At 53.8% G+C, this 25241-nt stretch overlaps 1 protein-coding gene across 1 annotated transcript; it reads left to right on the forward strand.

Moving 5' to 3' along the window:
- The first annotated feature begins 170 nt into the window (after positions 1–170).
- MVK (mevalonate kinase) lies at positions 171–21419 on the forward strand. The gene is given in 12 exon segments (XM_055322481.1): positions 171–259; positions 1195–1286; positions 2394–2541; positions 5478–5634; positions 7309–7464; positions 11061–11164; positions 11779–11824; positions 15831–15921; positions 16283–16399; positions 19377–19530; positions 20520–20617; positions 20619–21419. Coding segments are annotated over 11 exon segments (1386 nt in total). The 5' UTR covers positions 171–259; positions 1195–1208; the 3' UTR covers positions 20856–21419.
- The last annotated feature ends 3822 nt before the right edge of the window (positions 21420–25241 follow it).

Genomic DNA, 25241 nt, shown 5'->3' on the forward strand with positions numbered 1-25241 from the left:
CGCCGTTTTCTATTGGCTTGCGGCTCTCGACCCGGGGCGGGACACTCCCAGGGGCTTGCTTCCCATTGGCTTGCGGAAGGGGCGGGGAACCCGTGACAGCTTGGTTGACCATCTATTGGCCAATGGTCAAGCCAATCGCTTAACGGCTCGAGCGCTCTGATTGGCGGAGAGATAGGACGATTTCCCCGGACAGGGGCGGTGCTCGGGGACTAAATCCAGAGCCGTTCGGGCTTGGGGTCCCAGGACCACCTGAGGCCAGGTGAGGACGTGGGCTCGCGCGGCCGGCGGCGCGAGGTTGGAGGCTGAGCCCCAGCGCGACCTCGGGCCGCGCTTTTGGCTCCTCTGGCTCAGTTTCCCCGACTCTGGGAGTCCGCCCCGAGCGCCGGGCGAGCTCGAATCCGAAGTGATCCGGAGCTTCGGGCAAGCAAGTGGATGGATTTCCTGGCGCCTTGCCTCAGTTTCCCCCGCTAAGAAACGGGGGAATCACGGTAGTACTCGGCTCACAGTGCGGCTCGGGCCTTACCGTATTAAGGTAGTGCACGTGAGGCCTTAAACGGATGGTGATTCTGCCTGATGTGTAAAAATCTACAACACTTGTGGACCGAGCGAGTCACTTTCTAGGACTCTGTGATGCCCAGATGCTGGCGTGGGCGCGCAGGAGGGGGCTCGACAGCTGTTTGTGCAGCCCATGGTAAAGCATCGTGAGGCATGGGAAACAGCCTAAAAGTCCAGGGAGGCGTTCCTTCGGGCCCCTGATTGCACTTAACTCTCCACCTTCAGCAGTAGCGATAATAAAAGCTGGAACCAAGAACAGAGCCAGCAATAAATAGCTATCCGTAGTGGAATGATCATATGCCAGACGCTGCCAGGTGTTCCGCTTGCTTTGTTTAATGTAACCTTTCCAAACCCCATCGAGGTAAGTACAGTTCTCGTTCTCCTGTAACCTGAGGAAACCAAGTTGCCTAGCCGTTTGAGTGAGTTGGTGAAGAAGACCTCACTGGGGAGGGGAAGAGCTGGGGTTTGAACCTGAGTCTTCCTGATGTGTTTAATGTGCTGCTGCACTGCACAGTCTTTGGGGCGCATGGCATGTGCTGAATGGTAGCTGCCTTTTTTGTTAGATGATAAGTTTGAACGGGCATCTCTAATATCTCTAAGATCTGGGTCCTTTCATCCCCCTCTGGCTCTGTCTTTCAGGGTTCTCGGGAGCCATGCTGTCAGAAGTCCTGCTGGTGTCCGCCCCAGGGAAAGTCATCCTTCATGGAGAGCATGCCGTGGTCCATGGCAAGGTAAAGCCCCCCCCCCCCCCCCGAGCCTCTGAGAACTGGGCACCCTTTCTCTCTGACCCTAAGCTAAAAGGAAGCCTGAAGGCATCGCCTGGGAATACATGAGAGAGAAGACCAGTTTCTCTGCAACACAGCAGGGAAGAGACGGGTCTTACACCCACCAAAGTGCTTCTCTGGTCTCACCCAGTAAGAGCACAAAGCTGAAATGTAAAGCTGTGTCAGGGATCCCTGGGTGGCTCAGCGGTTTAGCGTCTGCCTTTGGCCCAGGGCGTGATCCTGGAGTCCCGGGATCGAGTCCCACGTCGGGCTCCCGGCATGGGCCTGCTTCTCCCTCTGCCTGTGTCTCTGCCTCTCTCTCTCTCTCTCTCTCTCTCTCTATGTCTATCATATATAAATAAATCTTTAAAAATAAATAAATAAAATCTTTAAAAAAATGATTTATGAATTTAAAAAAAAAAAAGCTGTGTCAGTGGGATGAGTCAACCTGGAAGGTGGGCTTCAATGGGAGCACTGAGCTCTAGGGCACCCCAACATTCAGAAATGGAGAAGATGGGTAAGATCCAGCAAAGGAATCTGAGATATGCATTATCTCATTTAACTCTTAAGAGGGCCCCCGAAGTTAAACTTTGATTATCCCATTTTGCACATGTGGAAGCAGAGGCTTAGGAGAGGATTGGTAGCTTGACCAGGGTCCTCTGCACCTTGGCAGAACTGGGAATGAACCTGAGTCTGAACACATTGCTCATGCTTTTTCCGCTCCTCTGCTCTGTCATGCTTTATGTTCTTAACTTATATTTATCCTTGCTAACATGGTGATTGTGGGGAAGCCATTCCTTGGTTTTGAGGACCTCTGAGGTTTTGCATGGGTCGGGCAAGTATAAGATGTTAACTATCCTAACTGATAGGTAGCATCTGTGCCACATAGGAGGAGGGCATGCCAAGGTTGATCAGAGGCATCTGCCAAGGGCATAGGTGGGCATGCCCTGTATACCAGTATGTGGTCTCTCTCCTCAGCACATTGACATTAACCCCTGTTTTTAAGACTGGAGCCAAAGTCTTTGCAACCCCACCCCTACCCCATGCTCATTGCTTTTGCCATTTATTCTACAGATAGCCCTGGCTGTGGCCTTGAACTTGAGAACATTCCTCCGGCTTCAGCCCCACAGCAATGGGAAAATGTGCCTCAACTTGCCGAACATTGGCGTCAAGCGGGCCTGGGATGTGGCCATGCTTCAGCTGCAGGACACAAGCTTTCTGGGTAAGTGCAGTGAGAAGGAACCAGGTGTTCAAGAGCCTGGGCTCTGACCAGACGGGGAAGGGGACAGCTGGGTAGTTATCCTCAGCCATCCCTGAGGGGGCTGGAGACCAGCCACTCCAGGAGTGTTTTCTCTCTTGATCCTGTAAAGTTACCTTTACTTACCTTTTTTTTAAAATGAGTGTCACATGATGCACTAGGTCTCTGTGGGCTGTGGTGGACTGATCCTCAAGGCCCATTGTTGGGTGAAAAGCCACAAGATGCAAATAGTGTGTATCTGAGGAAAGGCCCAGCTTTAGTATCAGTACATATGTACACACGGTGGTGATTAGTTACCTCTGAGAGGGTCCTAAGCTCTGAGTGGACAAAGGGAGCCTTCCTTATGGAAGATGGTTTTGACGAGAAGAAGATATTGATTGGTGTTGGGTATCATTCAAAATCATTAAAAATAAAAGTAACATACTTGTTAATTGTTAATCTCTAAAAAACAAACAAACAAACAAACAAAAAAAAACCAGCCCGGATGGCTCAGCAGTTTAGCACTGCTTTCAGCCCAGGGCGTGATCCTGGAGACCCAGGATTGAGTCCCACTCCAGGCTCCCTGCATGGAGCCTGCTTCTCCCTCTGCCTGTGTTTGTGCCTCTCTTTCTGTGTCTCTTATGAATAAATAAATAAAATCTTAAAAAAAATAATAAAATTAAGTTAAAAATATAAATAAATAAACAAACAAACAAATAAATAAATAAAAGAATGGGGATTGTGGTGAAAGCGGACCAGATAGGTGTATTTTTTTTTTTAAGATTATTTGTTCATGAGAGACAGAGACAGAGAGAGGCAGAGACACAGGTAGAGGGAGAAGCAGGCTCCCCGTGGAACTGATGTGGAACTCGATCCCAGGACCCTGAGATCACACCCTGAGCCGAAGGCTCAACCACTGAGCCAACCACTGAGCCACCCAGGCACCCCCAGGCAGGTGTATTTTGAAAGAAGTTCCCTGGGTGATTCCAGGAATATCCTCCATGAAGAGCCCGTAGTGCTTTGGAGCAGGCCTCAGAAAATGGCCATCCAGAGCAATCCAGACCTTGCTTTCCCTGGTGCACAGGGCCTCCCCTCGAGGCTGGCTGCTGCTTTCGTGTGTCAGTAGCACTGGTGGGAGCAGGCAGGTGGCGTGGGCACATGTCCCAGACCCCTCCGCCTGCATGTGTGAGCTTGGACGGATCACTAACCCCCCTGAGCCTCCTTGAGCAGAGTCCTGTTGCCTGGGAGGGTTGCTGTGAGGACCCCGCCGGATGCAAGGTGGGCCGGCCTGGCAGAGTGCGGGACATGAGTGAGGGCTTGGGAGTGATTTCCCCAAGGGGAAAAGGAGTATGGAACATGAGCCTTTCAGAGACATGTTTTCTACTAGATTGCCAGGCTCTTCCATCTTTTTCTTTCAGTGTTGTTTGGTTGCCTCCTAATAGTTACAACCACCATGAATGTCTCATTGGGCATCTTTATGTGTGCCAGACACTGGACTAGTGTCTCATGTACATTGGCATTCTCAGAATTCTCCAGCCCGCCTTGGACATAGATGGTGGTAGCTATCCCTGTTGTTGCTTTTTTAAAAAAAAAAAAAAAAGATTATTTATTTACTTATTTGACAGAAAGCACAAGCAAGTGGAGGGACAGAGGGAAAGGGAGAAGCAGACTCTCCACTGTGCAGGGAGCCTGATGCGGAGCTCTATCCCAGGACCCTGGGATCATGACCTGAGCCAAAGGCAGGCGCTTAACTGACTGAGCCACCCAGGCACCCCCCATCCCCATTTTATGGATGAGAAAATCGAGGTTCAGGGGTGAAGCGGCTCAGGTCACACAGCATTGTCAGTGATGCAGAAAGGATTCAGAACCAGGTCTTTCTAAACTCTCCAGAGTCTCAATGAGTCATTCTATTTCCCCTGTAGGGCCCTGAAATGTCTGCTAACTGGCTTGGCCACTTTTAGTGTGTCCTAATTTCAGGGAACACCTAGCGTTTCATGTGTCCCCACCCTAGTGTTTCCCAGCATGAGTACAGCAAGCCCAGTGTTCTGTCCCCTTAACAGCTGGACCCAGGACTCAGGGAGCTATTTGTAAAGATGAGCTGGTCAGGCTTGCTTGGCCTCGTCAGGCTCTTGGGAGACAGTGGCCCAGCTTCCTCTGTGCACTGGAAGAGAAACTGCTCCCGGGCTTCTCCCCGAGGTCCAAGCAAATCTCAGCACTTCCTGTTCTCTGGTTGTGAGTGTCCCATCCTCACGAATAGTTTTGAAAAGAGGGACACATTTGGGGAATAATTTTATATTTTTAAAGATTGTATTTATTCATTGATGAGAGACACAGGCAGAAAGGCAGAGACACAGGCAGAGGGAGAAACAGGCTCCCTGTGAGGAGCACAGTGTGGGACTTGATCCCAGGACCCCAGGATCACCACCTGAGCCACAGGCAGATGCTCAACCACTGAGCCACCCAGGTGCCCAGGGAATAATTTAATGCTTCCTTTCATTTTGGTTTTGTACTGTAGGTGTCAAATGCAGACCTTTGGGTAGTCGAGCTAGCATTCGCTTTGTGTGCATCTGTGTTTCAAGACTACCGTTAATTGAGCATGTATTACACACTAGGAGGTACACCGAGGGTCTTGCATCCTTTATTTCAGTTTATCTTAGAGGAGGTATTCCTGCTTACCAATGAGGGAAACTGGGTTCAGAGAGGGTAAGGCATGTGCTCAAGGCCAGAGCACCCATAGATGGGACAGTTGGGACCCACACCCAAGTCTGTGTGCCTGCAAAGCCGGAAGACCAACAGCAGATGCGGTCCTGGTGCTCAGGCCATGAATCCATGTCCATCAGATTCTGATTCTCACTACTGCTCGGTTTTCTGTGAAAGCGCCTGAACCCCTCTCACCCAGCCTCACATGTTGTTTGTGACAGAGCCAGGGAACACCACGGGGGACGCCGCAGCGCCCACCTCAGAGCAAGTGGAGAAGCTGAAGGAGGTGGCAGGCTTCCCCAAGGATGGCACCGACCCCGAGTGTCTGGCTGTGCTGGCTTTCCTTTACCTGTACCTGTCCATCTGCCGGAAGCAGAGGTGTGTGTGTGGCCTAGACCCAAAGCCAGATTCCTGAATCTACCACACGGCTTTTCCCATGCCGTGTCCACAGAGGCAGCCCTGTTCCATGGCCTGTGGGCTCCAGGGAAACCCTGTAATTCGCCAAGTGAAGCATGCGTCCACTCCACCCCTTAAGATAGGATCTGGGCTGTCTGCCCTCAGGGAGGCCAGCTCCCAGAGGATGGCAGTGCCGTTGAGGCAGCGTCACATGGTGATGGAGAGTTGGGTCAGGTTGGGTCAGACTCCACAACGGCTGCCTACCACCTTCCTTGAGGGTTTTACCCTTCCTGGGCCTCAGTCTCCTCATCTGTAAAATGGGGATGGTAGGCTCTTAGGCTTCTTGTGAGGGTTAGTGAGTTAATTTATCTAAAGTGCTGTGTCTGGCACACTGCCTGAGAAATACGAGATATTGTTAGGTTATTTTCATCAGAAAACTATTGGAGGATTAGAAATATTATATATAAAATGGGCCTAGCTCTATAACTAGCCCATAGGGATTTTTCACTGTGATTTTTTTTTTTTTTTTGGTCCCAGACCCAAAGGGAAAACCTCAGGAGGCACCCCTTTACTCAGACAGCAGTTGCATTGAGCAGGCCCTGGGCCAGGCACAGCGCAGAGGACACATAAATGTCTCAACTGTTGCTGTCCACCAGGAGATTTTCTTTCTTTCTTTTTTTTTTTTAAGATTTTATTTATTAATTTATGGGAGACACAGAGAGAGACAGAGAGAGGCAGAGACACAGACAGAGGGAGAAGCAGGCACCATGCAGGGAGCCCTATGTGGGACTCCATCCCAGGACTCCAGGATCACGCCCTGGGCCGAAGGCAGCGCTAAACCACTGAGCCACCCGGGCTGCCCCACCAGAGGATTTCAACTTGAGTGGGGCATGTCGCCTTCTGGGAAGGAATGCACCTTTCAGAACCTCCTGATCTGAGTGGGGCGGGTGGTTGCAGTTTGAAAAGCAGATTAGGCATTATCATTTTACATTTTGGAAGACAGCAGCATTGCTTAATAGAAAATACAGAACACGAAGTTTGACAGTCCTTGCTTGGGAGAAATACATGCAAGATGCCGTGATTCTGAACTTTCTAGTGATAGAAAGGAGGCCTGATAGAACGCATCGCCTAGATACGGCAGCAATAGAGAAAGGGGGTCGTCAAGGGTTGCTAGGCATGGCTCCTGTAGGTGGCCAGGGGAAGCTTCACAGTGGAAGGAGCATTTGAGAAGCGTTTTGCAGGATGGGAAGGAATTTGCCTGGGGGAAAAAGCGGTACAGAGCTTTCCCAGGCGGGGATACAGACAGAGCAGGGCCACAGAAGAGCCTCACTCTTGCAGGGAACAGGATGGGGTTTAGAGAAATGATTGGTGGTTCACAAGGGAACATCATGCTTTAGATGATTCTGGTATCAAAAATTTAAAAAATAATAATAATAAGTGATTCTGGTACCTGTTTCCAAGCTGATTCACCATGACTTCCTGCTATCCCATAGGGCCACTTTTGGGGTCGACAAGTGTCCCCAAGTTCAGATACCTAGGGCAAAGGCTTGGGGTCAGACCCTGCCAATGTCCAGTCCTGGACCATGGCTGCCAGTTTGACGCTGGCACCTCGCCACCCTTCAAGGGAGCCATGCTCTGTGCCCCACTGTGTTTCAGGACCCTGCCCAGCCTGGATATCACGGTGTGGTCAGAGCTGCCCACGGGGGCTGGCCTGGGCTCCAGCGCCGCCTACTCTGTGTGTCTGGCAGCTGCTCTCCTGACCGCGTGTGAGGCGATTCCAAACCCGCAGAACAATGGCGAGTCCGCTACCAGGTAATCACTGCCTTTGTCTTGGTCATAGTCCTCCCTGGGTGCCACGACCCAAGCATGTGTTCCCTCGCTGAGGACTCCCTGCCACCCTGTGAGGTGAGAGGTGTCACGTGGCCATTGTACAGATGAGGAAGCCAAGGCAGAGTGTGGGCCCGGGCTATGTAGCTAGTGATGGCAGGACAAGACTTGCCACCCAGGTGGCCTGGACCCAGAGCCCGACCCCTTTGCCCCTTTGCTAAGCCACTTCTCCCTGACTCCTCACCCTACCTTGCCTCTTTTGGGTTCAGGTATCTGTGGTGTGGCAGAAAGAACCTGAGCCCAGACGTAGGAAGCCATGGGGCCTACTTCTCCCATCAACTCCCTGTGGGACCTTGGCCATGCCGCTGTACCTCCTGGGACCCCAGTGTCCTTCTCTGTAACAGGTCCTACCAGACAGTTATGCAAAAAAGAAGAAGGAGAAAAAGTAAAGTGTGCCAAGAAATCACCACAGGGTATTTATTAGATTAAGGGATCTCCCTTCGTAGGAGTTCTCAGCCTCACTCCGGGAGGGGGTATCGCCTCTGCCATCCCCACCAGGAGTCAGTGAGGCTCACTGGGACAGTGTTGTCGGCACCCATTTCTGTGGCTTGGGGAACGCACCTCGAGAAGCCACCCCAGGATTGGAGGTTATGCAGTTTGTCCCGGGCCCCGCCCCGAGTCCAAAATCCAGCCTGGCAGCTTCTCGGTGAGGCCTGTTCCTGGGCCCTGCTAGGGCTAAGGGGAGCCCTCCCACTGGGGAGCTGTCAGTAGCCACTGCATGCTGCATCAGGAGGGGGGCGCTGCTGGCCTCGTCCACCTCCCTGTGTAGCCAGCAAAGGAGAAAGCCACTCAGGCAGTGCTGGGTGCCAGGTTGGATGTGGCTGAGTGTTTCCTCCCAGAGCCCTCCACGCCCGAGACGGGCACCCACTGAGACAAGATCCAAAGGACATGTTGCACAAGCTGTAGCTCGTGACCTCATTCCTCTTTCCAAACTTGCTTTTGAATTGAGGTTTCCCTCCTCTGCCCTGAAAGTGCTGTGGTTTTCAGATAGCCCAGGCCCTTCTGGGCACCCTGTCAGGACCAATGATTTCTCTTCTGAGACACGGAGGTTAAAATACAGTTGAATTCAGACTAAGCCTGAAGGTCCCTTTAATCCTTGTGGCCACAGCGGATCTGGGGGCTCTCAGTGTGATGCGTCTGTCAGCATTCCTCAGGCTCGCTTTGGATAGTTTCTGTGCACGAGGGAAGCAGCAGGGGTGAGGGTAGAGGCGGCTTCTGTCAGGGCAAGAATCCAGAAGGTAATGAGTGACGCACCTGCAGCTAGTGCAAGGTGACAGTTTTCAGGAATTTCAGTGGGGTTTGTCTGTTAACTCGCTGTAAGCCACTGGGCCACCCCTTTGTCTCTCTGGGCTCTGTTTCCTCATCTGGAAACGAGGGACTGCACCTGATGGTCCTTTGGGGGGCCCTCCAACCTTGACATTTAGTGATCCCGAGAGACAACGATGCTTGTTAATGTGTGCGGATCACTGATTGTAACCTACATCGGTGAAGGCCTGCATGCCTGGGGTCCCCCAAATAGACTTGTGTATATGGGCCAGCAGACTGTGCCATTCAGAAGATGCAAGTGACTTGTGCACGTGTGTGTGCACTTTCCCCCCGCTGCTTCCTTATAACCAGTTCCTCGCCTCCCCTGAAGGCCCAGTCATTCCTTCCCCTGACCTTTGATGGGAGCAGGCCCCAGCCCCTGCCCTGGCCCCAGCATTTCCAAATCATACAGAATTGGAATCTGGTCTCCCGTGAAGACAGGGTTAGAAATCTGAGCCTCCGAAGGATGAACAGTATACAGAAGGGGAGGGAGACTCTCCTTGGAGAAGGCCAGGTCCCCAGCTGCCCCTTTGCCCTGCTGCTCATTCACTTTTCAGTTCCCAGTGAAGGTCAGCTCCTGTCCAGTTCCAGATGCTATACCGCCTCAGTCTAGAGTGCTCCCTCACATGTCTTGCCTTGCTGACCACCCCCTTTTGTCCCTCAGGCTGTCCGCAATCCAGATGGGGTGCACTCCATCCACCCTGCATTGCACCCATCTCCTGGAGGTTGGTCGTTAAGTGCTGATTGCTTCTAGGCATCCACTCTCTATAAGACACCAAGCCTCAAGCTATTGGGGGCCATATCTGGTTCCTTCCCTGCTGTGAGCTTAGTCACAGGCATGTAGTAGATGCTCAGTAAATAGTGGACAATTGAGGGAGTCTCATTGGTACCATAAAGCTCAGTGGTTGAGAGCTTGGGCTCCGGCCTACAGATGTGGTCCTAATGTAGCAGTCAATAGCACTAGGATCTGCTTTACTCACCTGAGCCTCAGTTTCCTCTTCTGTAGGAGAGGGAGAGTAACCGTACCTTCCCTGTAGGGTTTTTTGCAGATTACGGAGACAGGCCATTTGAGAAAAGCACAGTGCTTGGCACCTGGTGATGGTGTTTAGCCTCTCAGCCACCACGTGAGTGGCGAGGCCATCAAATTCTCTTTTGCCCAGTGAGGAAAGAGGCTCAGAGGGGGTGATGTGTGCCCTTGTGTGCCCAAGACCTCACAGCAAATGAGCATTGGACTGGGCTTGGGATGAATCCTGGAGCTGCAATTCCAGGTGGCCTTCTTCTAGAGCCCATACTGTTTCCCCGGCGTTTTACAAAACACTTGGTGTGTTACTATCTCAGACATCCTCAATGAGGGAGACATGATTACCCATGTTTTACAGATCAGAAAATGGGGTCGGATGTGACGCCGTTGCTCAGAAATGCCCAGAGAGTCAGGGGCAGGCTGGGTCCCTGCTTGCTGCATAGCTCTGCCCTGGGGCCTGGCATTCTTGGGACCACAGCACCCTGTTTCCTGGGGGCAAGCGGTCCTCAGAAAGGAAATGAAAGCTGAGAGACAGGGACAGGGGAGGGGCTGACCATGTATCCTTGTTCGATACTCATGGGCTTGGGGTCTGCTCACTCAAGCTGTCCTCTCCCGAGGAAGGCAGCATGGCCATGTGCTCAGGAAAGATCCAGAGGTGGTCAGTGCACACTTGACCCATCAACAGTGTCTGGGGCACCTGGAATTCACGTTCCTAACAGTCGGGCTTTGGGAAAAGTCACGCTTCTGCTCACTCTTCCTCATAGGAGGCTACGTTCCAGAACAGGAGCTTATGTAGGGGTCTGTTACAGTAGTAACACTGCCCACTGCTTGCGGACCACCTCGCTGGCCCTGGATACACTTGGAACTAGGCTTCGACAGGTGTGACCATTCTACAGATGAGGACAATGGGGCTTAGTTTAGGTAATGGGCCCAGAGTCCCTCAGCTGCTAGGACTGTGAGCATCCAAAGCCTGGTCTCTTTCCACTGTGCCGGGTGGGAGGGTTTCAGAGGGAAGGGAAGGTCTAGCACATTCGGTAGTGGAGAGATTCTGGTGTTTTTCTGTTTCTGAGTTCAAGGGCCCAAGCCCCTTTGACTTTTTTGATCTCCACCTGTGGATCCTTCCCCCTGCTACCACCAGCGGCCCTGGCCCCTTACTCTCCACCAAGGTCCGGATGAACTTCTGTGTCTTCTTTAGGTGGACCATGGAGGATTTGGAATTAATTAACAAGTGGGCCTTCCAAGGGGAGAGAATGATTCATGGGAACCCCTCTGGAGTGGACAACACCATCAGCACTTGGGGTAGGGGCTGCCTCAGGCTTGTTTTCTTTATTTTTATTATTTTAGAAATTCTTAGGATCATTGTAGATGCTCAGGCTGTTGGTTTGGGTGAATGAAATCAGCAAATTCTGAAGAACATAATATTTTCCTTTTTGGGGTGGATGAGGGGTGGGAGAAATTACAGGGCCCTGCCTCACCCCTCCTGACCCCGAATTTCTGGGGGGTTGGGGTGGGGTCTGGGAAGCCACAGTTTCAGGGACCTTACAAGGATCCCTGGGATAAAGTTGCAGAGCCACTCATTGCTGGAGTGTTTGGTAGCCACACAAGCCGGGCCGCCCTCCAGTAAGGACACTGGCTTAGGGGACCTGGCCACAGTTCCGGGCTCACCCTCCCCACATGGCCTGTGGATGAGGCTGGACAGCCTGGGGGGAGGGCAGGCTCCCTGGCAGAGCATGGAGTTCCTTTGTACCTTCCTGGATCTTGTTGTAACTGAAACTGGGATGACTGGTGGTGGGGTTCAGTCTGTTCACTGGATGGGCCAACACCTTCACCCCACCTCCAGCCTGGTTTCTCCATCAGGAGGCAAAGTTACATAGCTTTTTCTACAGCCCCAACCCACTGCCTTTTCTCTTTAGGAGGAGCACTCCGATACCAACAAGGAAAGATCTCATTCATAAAGAGGTAATTATGGGGTGGCGCAGCACCTCCTGGCTCCTGGCTGCATCAACACGTCCATTGGGCGGGGGGCTGTACCTCTTGGGGAGGGAATGTGTGGGCCTGGTGTCCCCAGGCTTTCCATCCTCTCCCCCATGAGGCCCTCACAGACCATGGGCCAGGAGGGCACCCTGTTCTTAACTTCTGTGTATGGCCCTTAAATTGCCAAGAGCTTAGAGGGAGAGGTCATGCGTGGCCATGCCGTTCACCTTCTAGAGCATGACTATCCCCACCAGACCCCTGGTTTCTCATTCATTTAATTCATTTGATCATGTAGTCATTTAGCAAACAAGAACTGATGTCTTCCTGTGTTCCTAACAACACTGTCTTAGGGTCTACAGCTATAAAAATGAGTCTCAGCCACAGTTTCGGCAGGGTGGGACGTGGAAGTAGGGGTGGAGTAGGGGAAGGCCAACAGACACTCCCACAGAGCCCCTGTGGGGAAACATGAGAGTTGCCACAGTGAGACCCTCAGGGCAGAGCCTGGGCTCCAGAGCTTGTGAGAAGCCTCAAGCGGGGGCGACCTGTGATGACTTCTCAGCCCGTTTCACATGTTCCTTGACCCCCTCCCTCCAGAGGAATCGCACTTACAAACGTGCATGTTAAAATAGAACATTTCTCTTTGAACTCGGAGTGCAAATGCCGGCTGTGGGGAATGAAGCATGTTCATGTGCTTCTGCAAGCAGGAGCAGGTGTTTTTTTAAGATTTTATTTATTCATGAAAGACGCACAGAGAGAGGCAGAGACACAGGCAGAGGGAGAAGCAGGCTCCCTACGGGGAGCCTGGTGTGGGACTCAATTCCAGGACCCCGGGATCACGACCTGAGCCAAAGGCAGATGCTCAACCGCTGAGCCACCCAGGGATCCTAGGAGTGGGTGTTTTTTGGTAGTTCCTTGAGCCCTCGATCAAGTTGAGTGGTGGTGTTTGTCCCAGGGCACTTTGCCCCACCCTGGTGGCCTTTCCATGGTGATGAGAGTCCTCTTCACTGTGGATGGGCTTCTAGCCTGCTGCCCTCACCAACTGGGCTGCTCTGTCAGTGGCTCTATGAGCTGGCGTGACATAGTGGTGCTGTACTCTTGCTTCCACCTGCACCTCTGAGATCTTCCTGCCTTAGCTCTGTTGGCATCCATGAGCCAAGCCTGCCTTTCTGAGCCTCTGCATTAGGGTTTTTTTTTTTTCTTAACCTTGGTACCATTGACATCGTGAACTGGATAGTTCCTTGTGATGGGCAGCTGCCTTATGCAGCTTGTCTAGGATATTTAGAAGCATCCCTGAGCTCTACCCACAAGATGCCAGTAGCACCTCCCCCATCTCCCAGTTGTGGCAACCAGAATTGTCTCCAGACATTGCCACATGTCTCCTAAAGGGCCAAGATCTCCCCTGGATGACAACCTCCACTCTGCACAGAGGAGGAAGCAGAGCTGTCGGGGAGAGTAGAACCAGCTTGCTCTGGCTGCTGTGCATGCAGGGCAGTGGAGCCCGGGGGCCCAGGGGGCCACCTCTGCCGAGTAGACTGATGCCCCATGCAGTGACATTAGGAGTCAAGGTCAGGACTTAGATGTCAGACCTGGGCTTGCCCACGGGGCTCACAGTCCATCCAAGAAGGCAGTCACTCATCCTCAGAGCAAAGCCATCCAGGGAGTACTGAAGCTGCTGTGGATGGCAGTGAGAGGTGTCAGAAGTTCAGCAACAGATGTGGGGGTCCTTCATGGGGGCAGTGGCATCTCGTTTAGTGTTTCCTGAGAGGTAGTTGTATCCTGAGCACTGCACTAGGCCCCAGGGATAGAAGACCAGCTAAAACATGGTGTGGGCACATAGGTACATTCTACTGGAGGGGAATTGAGAGAGATGAGTGATACAGGCTTTTCCAGATGGTGGGAGGCAGGAGGAGAGGCCCCAAGGCCAGCTGGTGGTGGTGTGGTAGACGGAGGCTCTGGGGTCTGTTGGCCTTGTTTTGAGCCCAGCTCTGCCACTCATGAGCTAGGTGTTCTTGAATAAGTTACTTTTCCTGAGGCAGATGTCTCCTGGTTTATATTATGAGAATCCTGAGCATGAAATCAGAAACAGTATCTGTAGGGTGCTCTGCCCTTTGCTGACCATATTTAATTCCACAAATACCGCATCCTTGGTGCTGGGGCCTGAGCAGGGAAGAGTAAGTCCTGCCTTCATGAAACTCATATTTTGTGGGAGGAGGCAGCCAACAAATGGCTCTGTAAGAGCCTGTCAGGCAGTCAAATGGATGACCAGGGGACCCTCTGATGAAATGACATCTGAGCAGGGACCTGGATGAAACCCTAGAGTGAGTCCTGGAGCTGTTGAGGATGGTGCTGGGTCCCTGGCAGAGGAAATGCAAGTGCAAAGGCCCTGAGGCAGGGGCGTCCCTGGCATGTTGAACAGCAAATAGGAGGCCAGGATGGCCAGAGTGAACACCGGGGAGGGCAGAAATGACCTAAAATGGGAGAGTTAGCCAGGCCTAGCAGGCACAAGCACTTAACAGGGCATAGCCTGGGTGGTGATCTCTAGATGCCCTAGGAGCCATGGGGGTTTGTGGGACCGGTGGGGCTGGCAGCAAGCCTGCTTGCAGAGGACTTATCTAAGGAAGATGAAGACCCAATACTCCAACTCCTCCCGCCCGGATGAATGGGAACACAGAGCAGACCGACCTTCAGTGCTGGCTGCAGGGCGCCACGGCGAGCAGATGGCGGATTCTCTGAGAAGCCGGGAGGCCAGACTCCACATTAATCCCACCAATGGCTTCAAGAGGAACCCTTCCCCCCCCCGCCCCCCCCCCAACGACGACGTATGGTGCTTCTCCATTAAAAAAAATGCATTGTTTGCGAAGTGGATCAAGATGCGGCCTCCCAGAACGCTGCCCTTTTGAAGAACGGCTTGTCTTTAAGGGGAAAAGAAAAGCCAAATAGAATGTTCATCTTTTGTAAAGTTAAAAAAAAAAAAAAGAAAGCCAGCCTCCAAGGCTGAGAATCGATATTAATTTCATGGGCTTATGGGCGGTGAGATCAAGCAGGTTTCTGGCAGCCTTTCTCAGCCCTATTGGATTTTACAGTCTTGGGTTGTGAAAAGAAAAACGGATAAAGGTATCAGGGGGTCTGCTGTCTCCAGCTGTCTCAGGCCAGAGCTCGTCCAGATGCTCCAGCCTCCATCCCCGGCCCACAGCGCTCTGACAGGCAGCTTGGGGATGACCAGAAATGGTGCCCCGAGCCTCCAAAGGCCGCTAGCCATGGGACAATTGGGATTGTGACCTTAGGAGGTATCCGAAAGCTCAGAGGGCTGGTGAGGGCAGCGGGGTCGTGCCGCAGAGCCAGCTTACCTGGGGCAGCTGAGCAGGGACGACCGACTCTCTCTGACCACATCTGGCTGTGCCAGGGCAGCTGGTCTGGGCAGGGCATGATGGGCTCCATGTGCTGGGATCCCGACGCCTGCACGAGCCCGCCCTCCCCGGTACCCGCTAACGCGGTACCCTCCCTCCCTGCACACACCCCCTCTGCCAGATTCTGCCCCACATCCCACTCACTTTTCTTCCTAAATCCCTGGAACCTTCCACTCCAGCATGCCAAGGTGGTCCATGTGATGGAGCCTCCACCCCTTCTTATACTCTTGGCTGTCGTGCCTTTGAACTCCTTTGACGCCAACTCCAACCCCGTGAACCTGGCGTCTTCTGGCAGCTCCAGGCTAAGCCAGGCCCCCCTTGCGTGTCCCCGGCGCATAGTAGGTGCCCAACTGCAATCAGGTGGGTGGGTGGCGAGCCAGAAAACAGTGTCCATCTGCCTGAGGGCTGGAGCGGAGATGCAGCTACAATTGGCAGCAGGAGCCCCCTGCTCCCCTCGCTATCCCTCTGGCCCCCGATGTCCTTTCCCTGGGCCTCCGCTCTCTCCTCGGTGTCGGGGGGGGGGTGGTGACACTTGGGATCGAGCCTCCGCCCTGAGCGCACCGTGGCCCCGCTTTGCCCTGTAGGCTGCCGGCTCTGAAGATCCTGCTGACCAACACCAAAGTCCCTCGCAGCACCAAGGCTCTCGTGGCCAGCGTCAGGAGCAGGCTACTTAAGGTACATCCCGTGCCACCACTGGCGGGGTTCTCACCGGGCCAGGCCAGCCAGGTCTGGGGGCTCAAGCTCTCCCTCTGCCCCAGGGCTTCATGGGGGGGGGCGAGATAGGTGATGGGGACCGGGGGAGGGGAGGTGGTTTTGGCAGGCAGGGAGGTGCTGTGTGCCCCCCACCCCTTGGCTTGGCGATGAGAATCCCCCACTTATGTCAGGGGGCCAGGCGAGGCAGATACCCAGAGGGTAGGGGAGGCGGTTTCCTCAGAGTGGGGGCCTGGGGGGACACCTCTCTCCTCCTGGTGCCCGGCAGCTGTCTGGTGTCTGCCCAAGCCCAGGCCTCACTGGCCATTGCTTCCTCTCCCTCCAGTTCCCTGAGATCGTGGCCCCCCTGCTGACCTCTATAAATGCTATTTCCCTGGAATGCGAGCGGACACTGGAGGAGATGGCTTCGGCCCCAGCCCCAGAGCACTACCTCGTGCTGGAAGTAAGAGCCCTTCTGCAGGATGCAGGGTCTCGCCCACACCACTGTCTGGGACGGGGGCTCATCTGACCTTGGGATCCCCCGAGCTGAAGCACAGAGGCCGGGCCTAGGCCTGGGCTCCTGTACACACAAAGGCCAGCAGCCTGCCTCCTTCTTAGGCCTTTTCATAGATGTTTCAAAGCCATTGAGCCAGGACATGCAAAGCACCGAGGGCAGGGCCTGGTGCGTGCTAGGGGCCAGGTTTGGGTTCATGCTTGTAAGGAGCACCGGGCTAGTGCTGACACCATCTTCTGTTGGCCCAGGGGCAATTTCTTGCATGGCCACCTCTTTTCCTGCTGTCTTTGCTGACTGCATTTGTCCCTTTTTTTTTTTTTAATATTTTATGTATTTATCTTAGGAGTGGGGAAGGTGCAGAGGAAGGGGGACATGCACACTCTGCACTGAGCACAGAGCCTGACATGAGGTTTGATCCCATGACCCTGGGATCATGACCTGAGCCAAAATCACGAGTCGGGACATTTCACCAACGGAGCCACCCAGGCACCGCAGCTCAGATATACTCTAACACAATTCTTTCCTGATTGTTCCCTGAGCCACCACTCTTTGCATAATTCTCGTATAGAGGCTGAGACCTTGGGTTTAGATCAGGTCACGATCTGATCCCAGGCTCACTCCTGCTGGTCTCACTGGAGCGTCTTAACACAGCAAGGCCTGGGAGGTGACGTGCAGCCATCATTCCTGATGAACCACCAGCACAGTAAGCCAGAGGGCGCAGGCTTATCCCCACAGTCCTGGTGGCTGGCAAACACAGGTCGACGTTAAAGAGCAGCTCCTAGGCTAAGCCTTCTTACAAGTGATTTCTCTCTTAATCTCTATAATTCTCTCCCTGGGAAGTAGGTATGCTGTCCCCATTTTACAGATATAAAAACTGAGGCCTAAGGAGCAACTTTCTCCAAGGTTCACCAACTAGTAGGTTGACATGCCAGGCATCAAACTGAATGACTTGCTTGTCTCTTAGGCCAACAGATCTTTAATGAGCACCCACCCACCCGGGCCAGGGCAGTGACCCTCTCTCGTTTCTGTGCTTTACCTCCCCATTTCCATAGCTGTCTGCCTCCAGTCCCCCAGCATTTGCATGGCTGGCTTCAATTCCTTTCATGTACAAAGGAGGGAACACAGTACTCCTGAGTAGGAAATTAATAATGATAGAGTACTGCCTAAAATATACCCTGTTGAGCCCCTAGAGAATGCCACAGAACAGCACGTTGATTATACATTGTGTATATTTTTGGCTGTGGCAGCCGCTGAAATGTGCAGCTCGGCTCCTGGACAGCTTTGTGCTCAAACCAGCGAGCTGTTCTCCTATGTCACAACCTGTCATCTGATCCTTGACAGATTTTGGATCAGAATGTGACAGGTGTCTGAAACCTGCCTCGGCAACGTGACACCTGGCGCTCAGGCATAGAGAGCAGCCCCCAGAAGTTTTCCCTCCCATCCAGCCCTTGGGGCTGGGGAAAGGCACCCAGGGCTGCCACCAGGCCATCACGCCTGTCTGCTCATTTGTCAGAAGTGCTGGGGTGTGTGAGGCAGGCTGCAGGGGAGGGCTGACCCGAGCCTGCCCGACAGCCTGGGGCAGGAGAACCAGGTGGGCCTCAGCAGACAGCTCGGTGATTGGCAACCCTCGCGGCACGCAGGCACTCCTTGTTCCCTAGAGCAGAGCTGTGTGCTGTCAAGCCACACACCGTGAGAAGTAGGTGGCAGCCGGAATGCCAAGGGCGCTCCTGGAGGCAGGGTAAACATGAGCTTTGCATCGGGCAGACCCAGCTGCCAGTGCTGGCTCAGGACCTTACCAGCTCAGCGACCTTAGGCAAGTCACTTTCCTCCTTGAGCCTTAGCGTCCCCTAAAATGGGGATGATGGTGATGTGACCATAAGAGTACTGATAGCAGCAGACTTTCCAGGGGCCCTAATCTCAGGCCAGGCATCATGCGAAAACTCACCTTGTTTCATCCCCACAGTGATGAGACAGAGCGTCTTATAATGCCAGTTTTATAGGTGGGGAAACTGAGGCACAGCATGGAAGACCTCGCCCCAGGACCAAGAAGTCACAGAGCTGGGACTCAAACCCAGGCCCCCCCCAACTCCAGATCCCATATTCTTAACTTGCCTGGCAGGGACTATAGCTGGATGCTCTTCTTAGAGCCCCAGCATCTAGCACAGTGTTTGGCAAACACTGGTATAATAAATGTAGTCGGGGGCACCTGGGCTGTGTTAGCTGTCAGTTTTGGTATTTCATCAACCTGCATCTTGTTTGAGCCTCAGAAGAACAGGAATTTTATGCAGGATCAAAGAAACCTGAAAAACAGCTCTTTCTCCTACTTTGTGACCCTGTTAGAACCAAAAACCAGTTCTTATTCTGAAAATGGGCACCTGAGGCAGCTGTAGGATGGCATATTACTTCAGATTCCTGCAGATGATAGAAATCCATTAACATCAGGTGTTAGCAGAAAAGGAATTTATGGGCTCAAAACTATGAAGACTGGCAAGAACAACTTCAGGCATAGCTGGATCCAGGGACCAAACAACTCAGTCCGAAGTCTCCATCTTGCATATGATCTCTGACCATGTGCAGGGCAGATAAGTCTGGCAGCTTACCTCTGAAGTCAACCAATTTTAGCAGCTCCAGGGCAGAGGCAGAGAAAACCCTGGGAGGACTATGGTCACAGGCCCATCCCTGACCAATCACCATGGTCAGAGGCTTCTTTGGCCAGGCCTGGAACATGTATTTACCACCAGCTCCATCCCAGTCCCACAGGAGTCCTGCAGGAAGGAGAGGTTCTTTCATCAGTGGAGAGGGACACAGTGCTGGCTTGCGTAAGCCATTCGCTGTCCCGAACCAGCGGCTGTCACATGGATGGGGTGGGCACAAGACCTTGGTTTCAGGCATGTCAAGTGGGAACAGATTGAACCTTCTCCTCCAGGAGCTCATCGACATCAACCAGCACCATCTGAATGCCCTTGGTGTGGGCCATGCCTCGCTGGACCAGCTGTGCCAGGTGACCATGGCCCATGGACTGCACAGCAAGCTCACTGGTGCGGGCGGCGGTGGCTGTGGCATTACGCTCCTCAGGCCAGGTACTTGGGGGGCGGGGCACAGTCACCACCACAGGCTCATGCAGAGGTCCTACCTGGGCAGTTTCCTTGGGAGGAAGAAGAAGCTGGAGGACAGTCTCCCTTCTGCTGTGTGTCCTTGGTCAAGTTAATTAACCTCTCTGGGCCTCTGTTGCTGCAGTGGTAAAATGAGGATGCCGACCTCTCTTTAGGGGATTGCTGTCTGGATTCCAGGAGAAAAATACATTTAGAAAGCCTGGCACAGGGCTGGGCTGTGGTGGCTCATATTGTGGTGGCTGTCCCTACCACCTCCTTACCGGCCAAGTCTCCCACGAGCTTGAGAAATAACCAGGACTTTGTCATCTTTCGTGTCAGCCTCACCCCTTCTCCCCTGCTGTCACCTCTTGATGTGGTCAGGACAGGGACTGACCTTGCTACAAAACAAAGGGCTTTCTCTCCCCTTCTTTACCTTTGCCTCCTTCATCTTCCCATTCGCTGTGGCTTTGCAGTGAGCCCACTGTGGCCTCAGCCCCTTCCACGGCTCTCTGTGCACTCCCAGGTGTCAAGAGGTCGGCCACAGCCAGCGGCCGACCTTGACCGTGGGCTCCTAGTTCATGGCCACTGACGGTGATGAGAGAGAAGGCTCCTGGGGCGTGTCCGCTGTGCCAGGCGGCTTGCCTGCATTCTCCCGCGTGAGCCTCACAGGGACCTGTGAGGGGTACAGATTCTTAGCCTCATTCCCAGATGAGGAGACTGAGGCTCAGAGAAGGGAAGTCACTTGTCTGAGGCCCCAGGACTGATCCATGACAAGGCCAGGTCCATGTGACTCGTGATTTTAACGGTTGCTCTGTACCCAACACCCCAGTGCCCCCCACCACCAAGAGGGTGCAGAGCTCGACATTCCCACAGGAAGACCTGGTTGGTTGGTCCCAGGCCTCTTCCTGGCTGAACAGTCTCTAAGGGCACAGATGATTGTGGGGTGACCTGCTGCTTTCCACTTTCCCTCTGCCCAGATCTGGAGCAGCCAGAGGTAGAGGCCATGAAGCAGGCTCTGACCAGCTGCGGGTTTGACTGCTGGGAGACCAGCATCGGGGCCCCTGGTGTCTCCATCCACTCGGCTGCCTCCCTGGACGCCCAGGTGCAGCGAGCCCTGGATGGCCTCTGAGATGAGCCCGCCCGCTGCACAAGAAACCCCACCTGGAGTATTCCGGGTGCCAGAGTCCACCTCTGCTGGCCAGCGGGCCGCAGCCCTGCGTGACGGCCTTCCCAGCGGCCGCACCCCTCCAGGCCCAGCAGTGCAACATGGAACCTACAGTGGGCTGGGGTGCCCTGGAAGACCCCGTCTGTGATCTGCCTTCTCTTGAGCCACCGGGCAGTGGGACCATGTGGGGTCCTGTGAGATGTGAGGAGCTTCCTATCCTCCCCAAAGCTCTCACACACCCATCTGCTTTGGGCTTCTGTTGCCTTCTCACACCCTCTCCCCACTGGGCTGGCGGCTCCGATGCAGTTGTCTGGCCTCTGGAGCAGTGTGCCTTCTCCCTCCCACGCCTCTGCTCTTTACCTGTCTTGAGGGCCTGGCCCCTCCCACCTCCTCCAGGAAGCTTTCCCTGACCCCTGGCAGGGAGGTGACCTTAGTCCCACCTTCCTCCGGTACAGACCCTTCCTTCCTGTACAGGAGGAAGGTGGGACTAAGGTCACCTCCTGTCTGTTTGAACCGTTCAGCACTTTGTGTGGTCTGCTCTCCGGCAAGACTGTGGGCTCCCTAGGGGTGGTCTGGGTGGTGGTCTCTGCCTTCCGCCCTCCCGTTTGAGAGCTGGCCAAAGGCATGGTGGATGTACCCTGTTTCTTCCAGTCTGTACCCATGGGATTTGCAGAAAACACAGCAGAGAGGAAATAAAAAGCTCTTGAGTAAACCAGTGCTTTACTCAGTGTCTAGAAAGAAGGATGACCATCTGGTACCGTCTCCTTCACGTCCGTGCCTGCCTCCTCTGTCCTTGTCCCTTCTCTGGTCATTGTCTCCATGGAGCTCTTAAGGAGTTGAAGGAAAGAAGGGCTTTGGGTGGGGTGGCCCTGATGGCTTAGCAGTTTAGTGCTGCCTTCAGCCCAGGGCATGATCCTGGAGGTCCGTGATCAAGTCCCACGTCAGACTCCCTGCATGGAGCCTGTTTCTCCCTCTGCCTGTGTCTCTGCCTCTCTCTCTGTTTCTAATAAATAAAATATTAAAAAAAAAAAAGAAGAAGAAGGGCTTTGGGCCACTCTGTTGTGTGTCTTGGGGCCATCAGCCCTCTGGCACAATTCTGTCTGCTTTTCCAGGAAGGGGAGTTTTAAGTTTCCTGGCCCCTGGAGTCGTGAGCACTCACAAATTCACAGACTTGGGGATCCCTGGGTGGCTCAGCAGTTTAGCGCCTGCCTTCTGCTCAGGGCATGATCCTGGATGCCTGGATCAAATCCCGCATCAGGCTCCCTGCATGAAGCCTGGTCTCCCTCTGCCTGTCTCTGCCTCTCTCTGCTGCCTCTCATGAATAAATAAATAAAATCTTCAAAAAAAAAAAAAAACAAATTCACAGACTTGAAAACAAAAACCTGTAGGCTCTGGAATCTTTTTTTTTTTTTTTCCTGAAATTGCCTGGGTGGGAAAAAATATTCAAGTGCTTGTCGCCCAGTGCCTGGCACCTACCTGGCCCTATTTGAACTTGATATTACTACTCAAAGCTCCTTCTGAAACCGGAATCCATCAAAAAGCCCTCCCGTGGGGAGCTCCAGCCACCCTGCGCCTCCGTGAGGCACACAAGGAGGTGGGGGCTGGGCAGGGAGTTCAGGACGTGCTGAAAATGGCCCTGCGCTGCTGCCCTTGGCCACTAGGGGGCAGCGGGTGCCTTTCCCAGGGAGGGTGAATGGGAGCCGGCCTGCCGAGCCGGGTCTGAGCTCTAAGCCCCACCACCCCACCACCCCACCACCCTCCCCGCCATGCCAGGCCTCCTGGGCTGTGCCTGGGCTCCCTGCCAGGGACCATGAGGGCAATACGGAGGTTGCCTGTCCTGGCATCACTGATGGGGGTTGCCTGGTTCCCTTTGAAACACAAATAATGCATAAAACAATAATGTTAATACTGAACACTTAACCATGTGCAGGATGCTGTTCTAAGCACTGTAGATACATCATCTCTTTTCATCTACCTCAGGCTTGGAGCATAATTGCTAGTCTCAGCCCCATTTTACAGATCGGGGAAACGGAAGTTCAGAGACGTTGAGTAATTCAGCCAAGGCCACACAGCTAATCCACATCAGAGGTAGGATTCCCGCCCAGGTAGCTTGACTACAGCACCTGTCCTCAACCCCTGCGTGCTTCCGCCTGGACACAGGTTGGTGCGATTCTTGCTGCTTTCCACACTTGGGCTCCTTATTTCTTCTGGATTCTGTTGTACTTGGTCAGAGTGGGCCCAGGGTCTGGGTATTTTCATCAGAGATGCCCGTACCAGGTGTCCAGAGAGGCTGAGGCCCCCAGAATCTACTTCCTCCTTGAGACCCTCCCTCTTCCTCACTCCCTGGGGACCCTGTGTCTCTCCAGGAGCAGAGGCCAACCCATTACTCATGCCTGAGCAAAGCAGCACCTGCATGCCTTGGCCAGTACCGCCTCACCCCAGCCATCACCCCCAGCCTCAGTGGTGCCTACTCCTGGCCACTGATCTCTTCCATTGCATTTGTAGATAGTTTGCATTTGCAGGGAGCACCCCCTTTCTTGCCTGGGGTTCTCACTCCCAGCTGCACATCAAAACTACCCTGGAATGCCTGCCTCACCCCCAGTGTTCTGATATAACTAATCTCACCAAGATTCAGCCCTGGATAGTTTTCAGAAGCTCCCAGGTGATTCTTCTAATGCAGAGTCAAGGCTGAGGACACTGAGTTAGATGACCCCAGAGGTCAACTAAGCTCGGCCTGGGCTTCCATTCACCTCTACCACCCACTGGCTACATGACCTCAGGCAAGCCCATCCACTTCGGGGAGGCACAGACTCCTCTTCTGGAAGGTGGAAAAACTAGTAATACCCCCCTGAGAGAGGTTTTGTGAAGAGTGCGTGAGAAAGTGCACGCGAAGCCTATGGCACCGTGCCTGGCACACAGGAGGTGCTCACAGATGCTCATCACCGTAACTGTCCTGTGCTGAGAGACTGAGTGTCTCTCAGAGCTCAGGAATTTCAGAGCGGTGCAGAGTTGGCTAGAAGCACCCAGCCCTGGTTGTCCAAACCCCCTAGGTTGAGACCCCGGGGATCACTGCTGGAGAGAAACAGCCAAGGCCCGCTGCCTTTCCAACCTCCCTCCTGGCTCCCTCCCCGAAGAGGTGGTCACATAACCAGTGCCCACTTTGCCAACTGGAGAAGAACAATCTCTCAAGTCAGCATTTGGAGCCGCTCCCAGCCTCTGCAGCCTATGGTAGATTTAACACCCACCCTCACAGCCTCAAGCTCACAGTTCCTCCAGGCTGGCAGAGGTCTCACGTCGGGAGACAGGCAGCAAATATTGTGACTCACGGCAGACAGTAGCTGCTGTGATTTGCACCCGTGCTCTCTCTGTCGGGAACGGTTTGCTCCCCCCACGGACTGGCAGCTGGCAGCCTGTGGAGTTAGGGGAGCTGGCTGCAGGTCAGCACGCAAGGTCTGGCCCGCCCTGCCATCCCGGTATGCTTGGGCCAGTGCCTTTGCCCCACCGTGTGCCAGGCAGTAAGGCTGAGGGGTTAAGCAACATGCCTAGAATATGTTTGCCCCTTAATTCCCAGGCCACAGTTACATCTCTGCCTAGTTGTCCCCCCAAAACCCAGAATCCTGTCCAGGACCACACATCTGGCTGTTACAGCCCTAAGTTCTCTTTTAGTCCACACAGCAGCCCTACACGTGCTTGCACACCTTATTTCTCCATGACACAGCTTACCCAAGAGACCTGGCCAGTTAGCTTGCAGAACGTCCCATCAGCTGCATTCATCGTTCAGAGTCCAGCCCCTCCTGGTGGCTTTGTCAGCCCCCGAGTTGCTCACAGCCGACCCTCCTGAACACCTGTGCACACCCTGCATGCCGCCTACTGCTCTGTATGCCTCACCCTGTGAATCCACTCAGTTCAATGAGATAGGTGTCCTCCTTCTCCCCATTCTGTTGATGAGTAAACCGAGGCCAGGGAAGGGAAGTGACTTGCCCCTAGGTCACAAGGCAAGCAAGCGGCAGAGTGGAATTTGAACCCAGGTGTGTGTGACTTCACAGCCTTGTTCTTGGCCACTCTTCTGCACTGTTCTCCAGGAGATGACCAGGGACCTCCCAAAGCCCCCTCTCCAATCCCTGCCTAATCATCATGACCGAAATGTTGCTTCCACCCCAGAGGCACCAGCTCAGCTCACCTCTTCCGCCCCCTCGGCCATCCTTGCCACCCACACCCCCTGTAGTCCTGCCAACACAGTGACAGGCCAACTGCCCAAGCTGCTGAAGCACACAGTGGGTTCTCCTCTCTCAGCACCACCCCATTTAAACCCAGGTGGTGGGTTGAACAAGCGCCACACCCCGTGACTTGTCAAAACAGAGGCAGACAAGGGCCCCAGGTACACTGGCTCAAGCTAGTAAATCAGATCAGAGGGGATCCCTGGGTGGCTCAGTGGTTTAGTGCCTGCCTTCGGCCCAGGGCATGATCCTGGAGACCTGGGATCGAGTCCCACATCAGGCTCCCTGCATGGAGTCTGCTTTTCCCTCTGCCTGTG

This window comes from Nyctereutes procyonoides, unplaced genomic scaffold (genome assembly GCF_905146905.1).
Source record: "Nyctereutes procyonoides isolate TBG_1078 unplaced genomic scaffold, NYPRO_anot_genome, whole genome shotgun sequence".
NCBI lineage: Eukaryota > Metazoa > Chordata > Mammalia > Carnivora > Canidae > Nyctereutes > Nyctereutes procyonoides.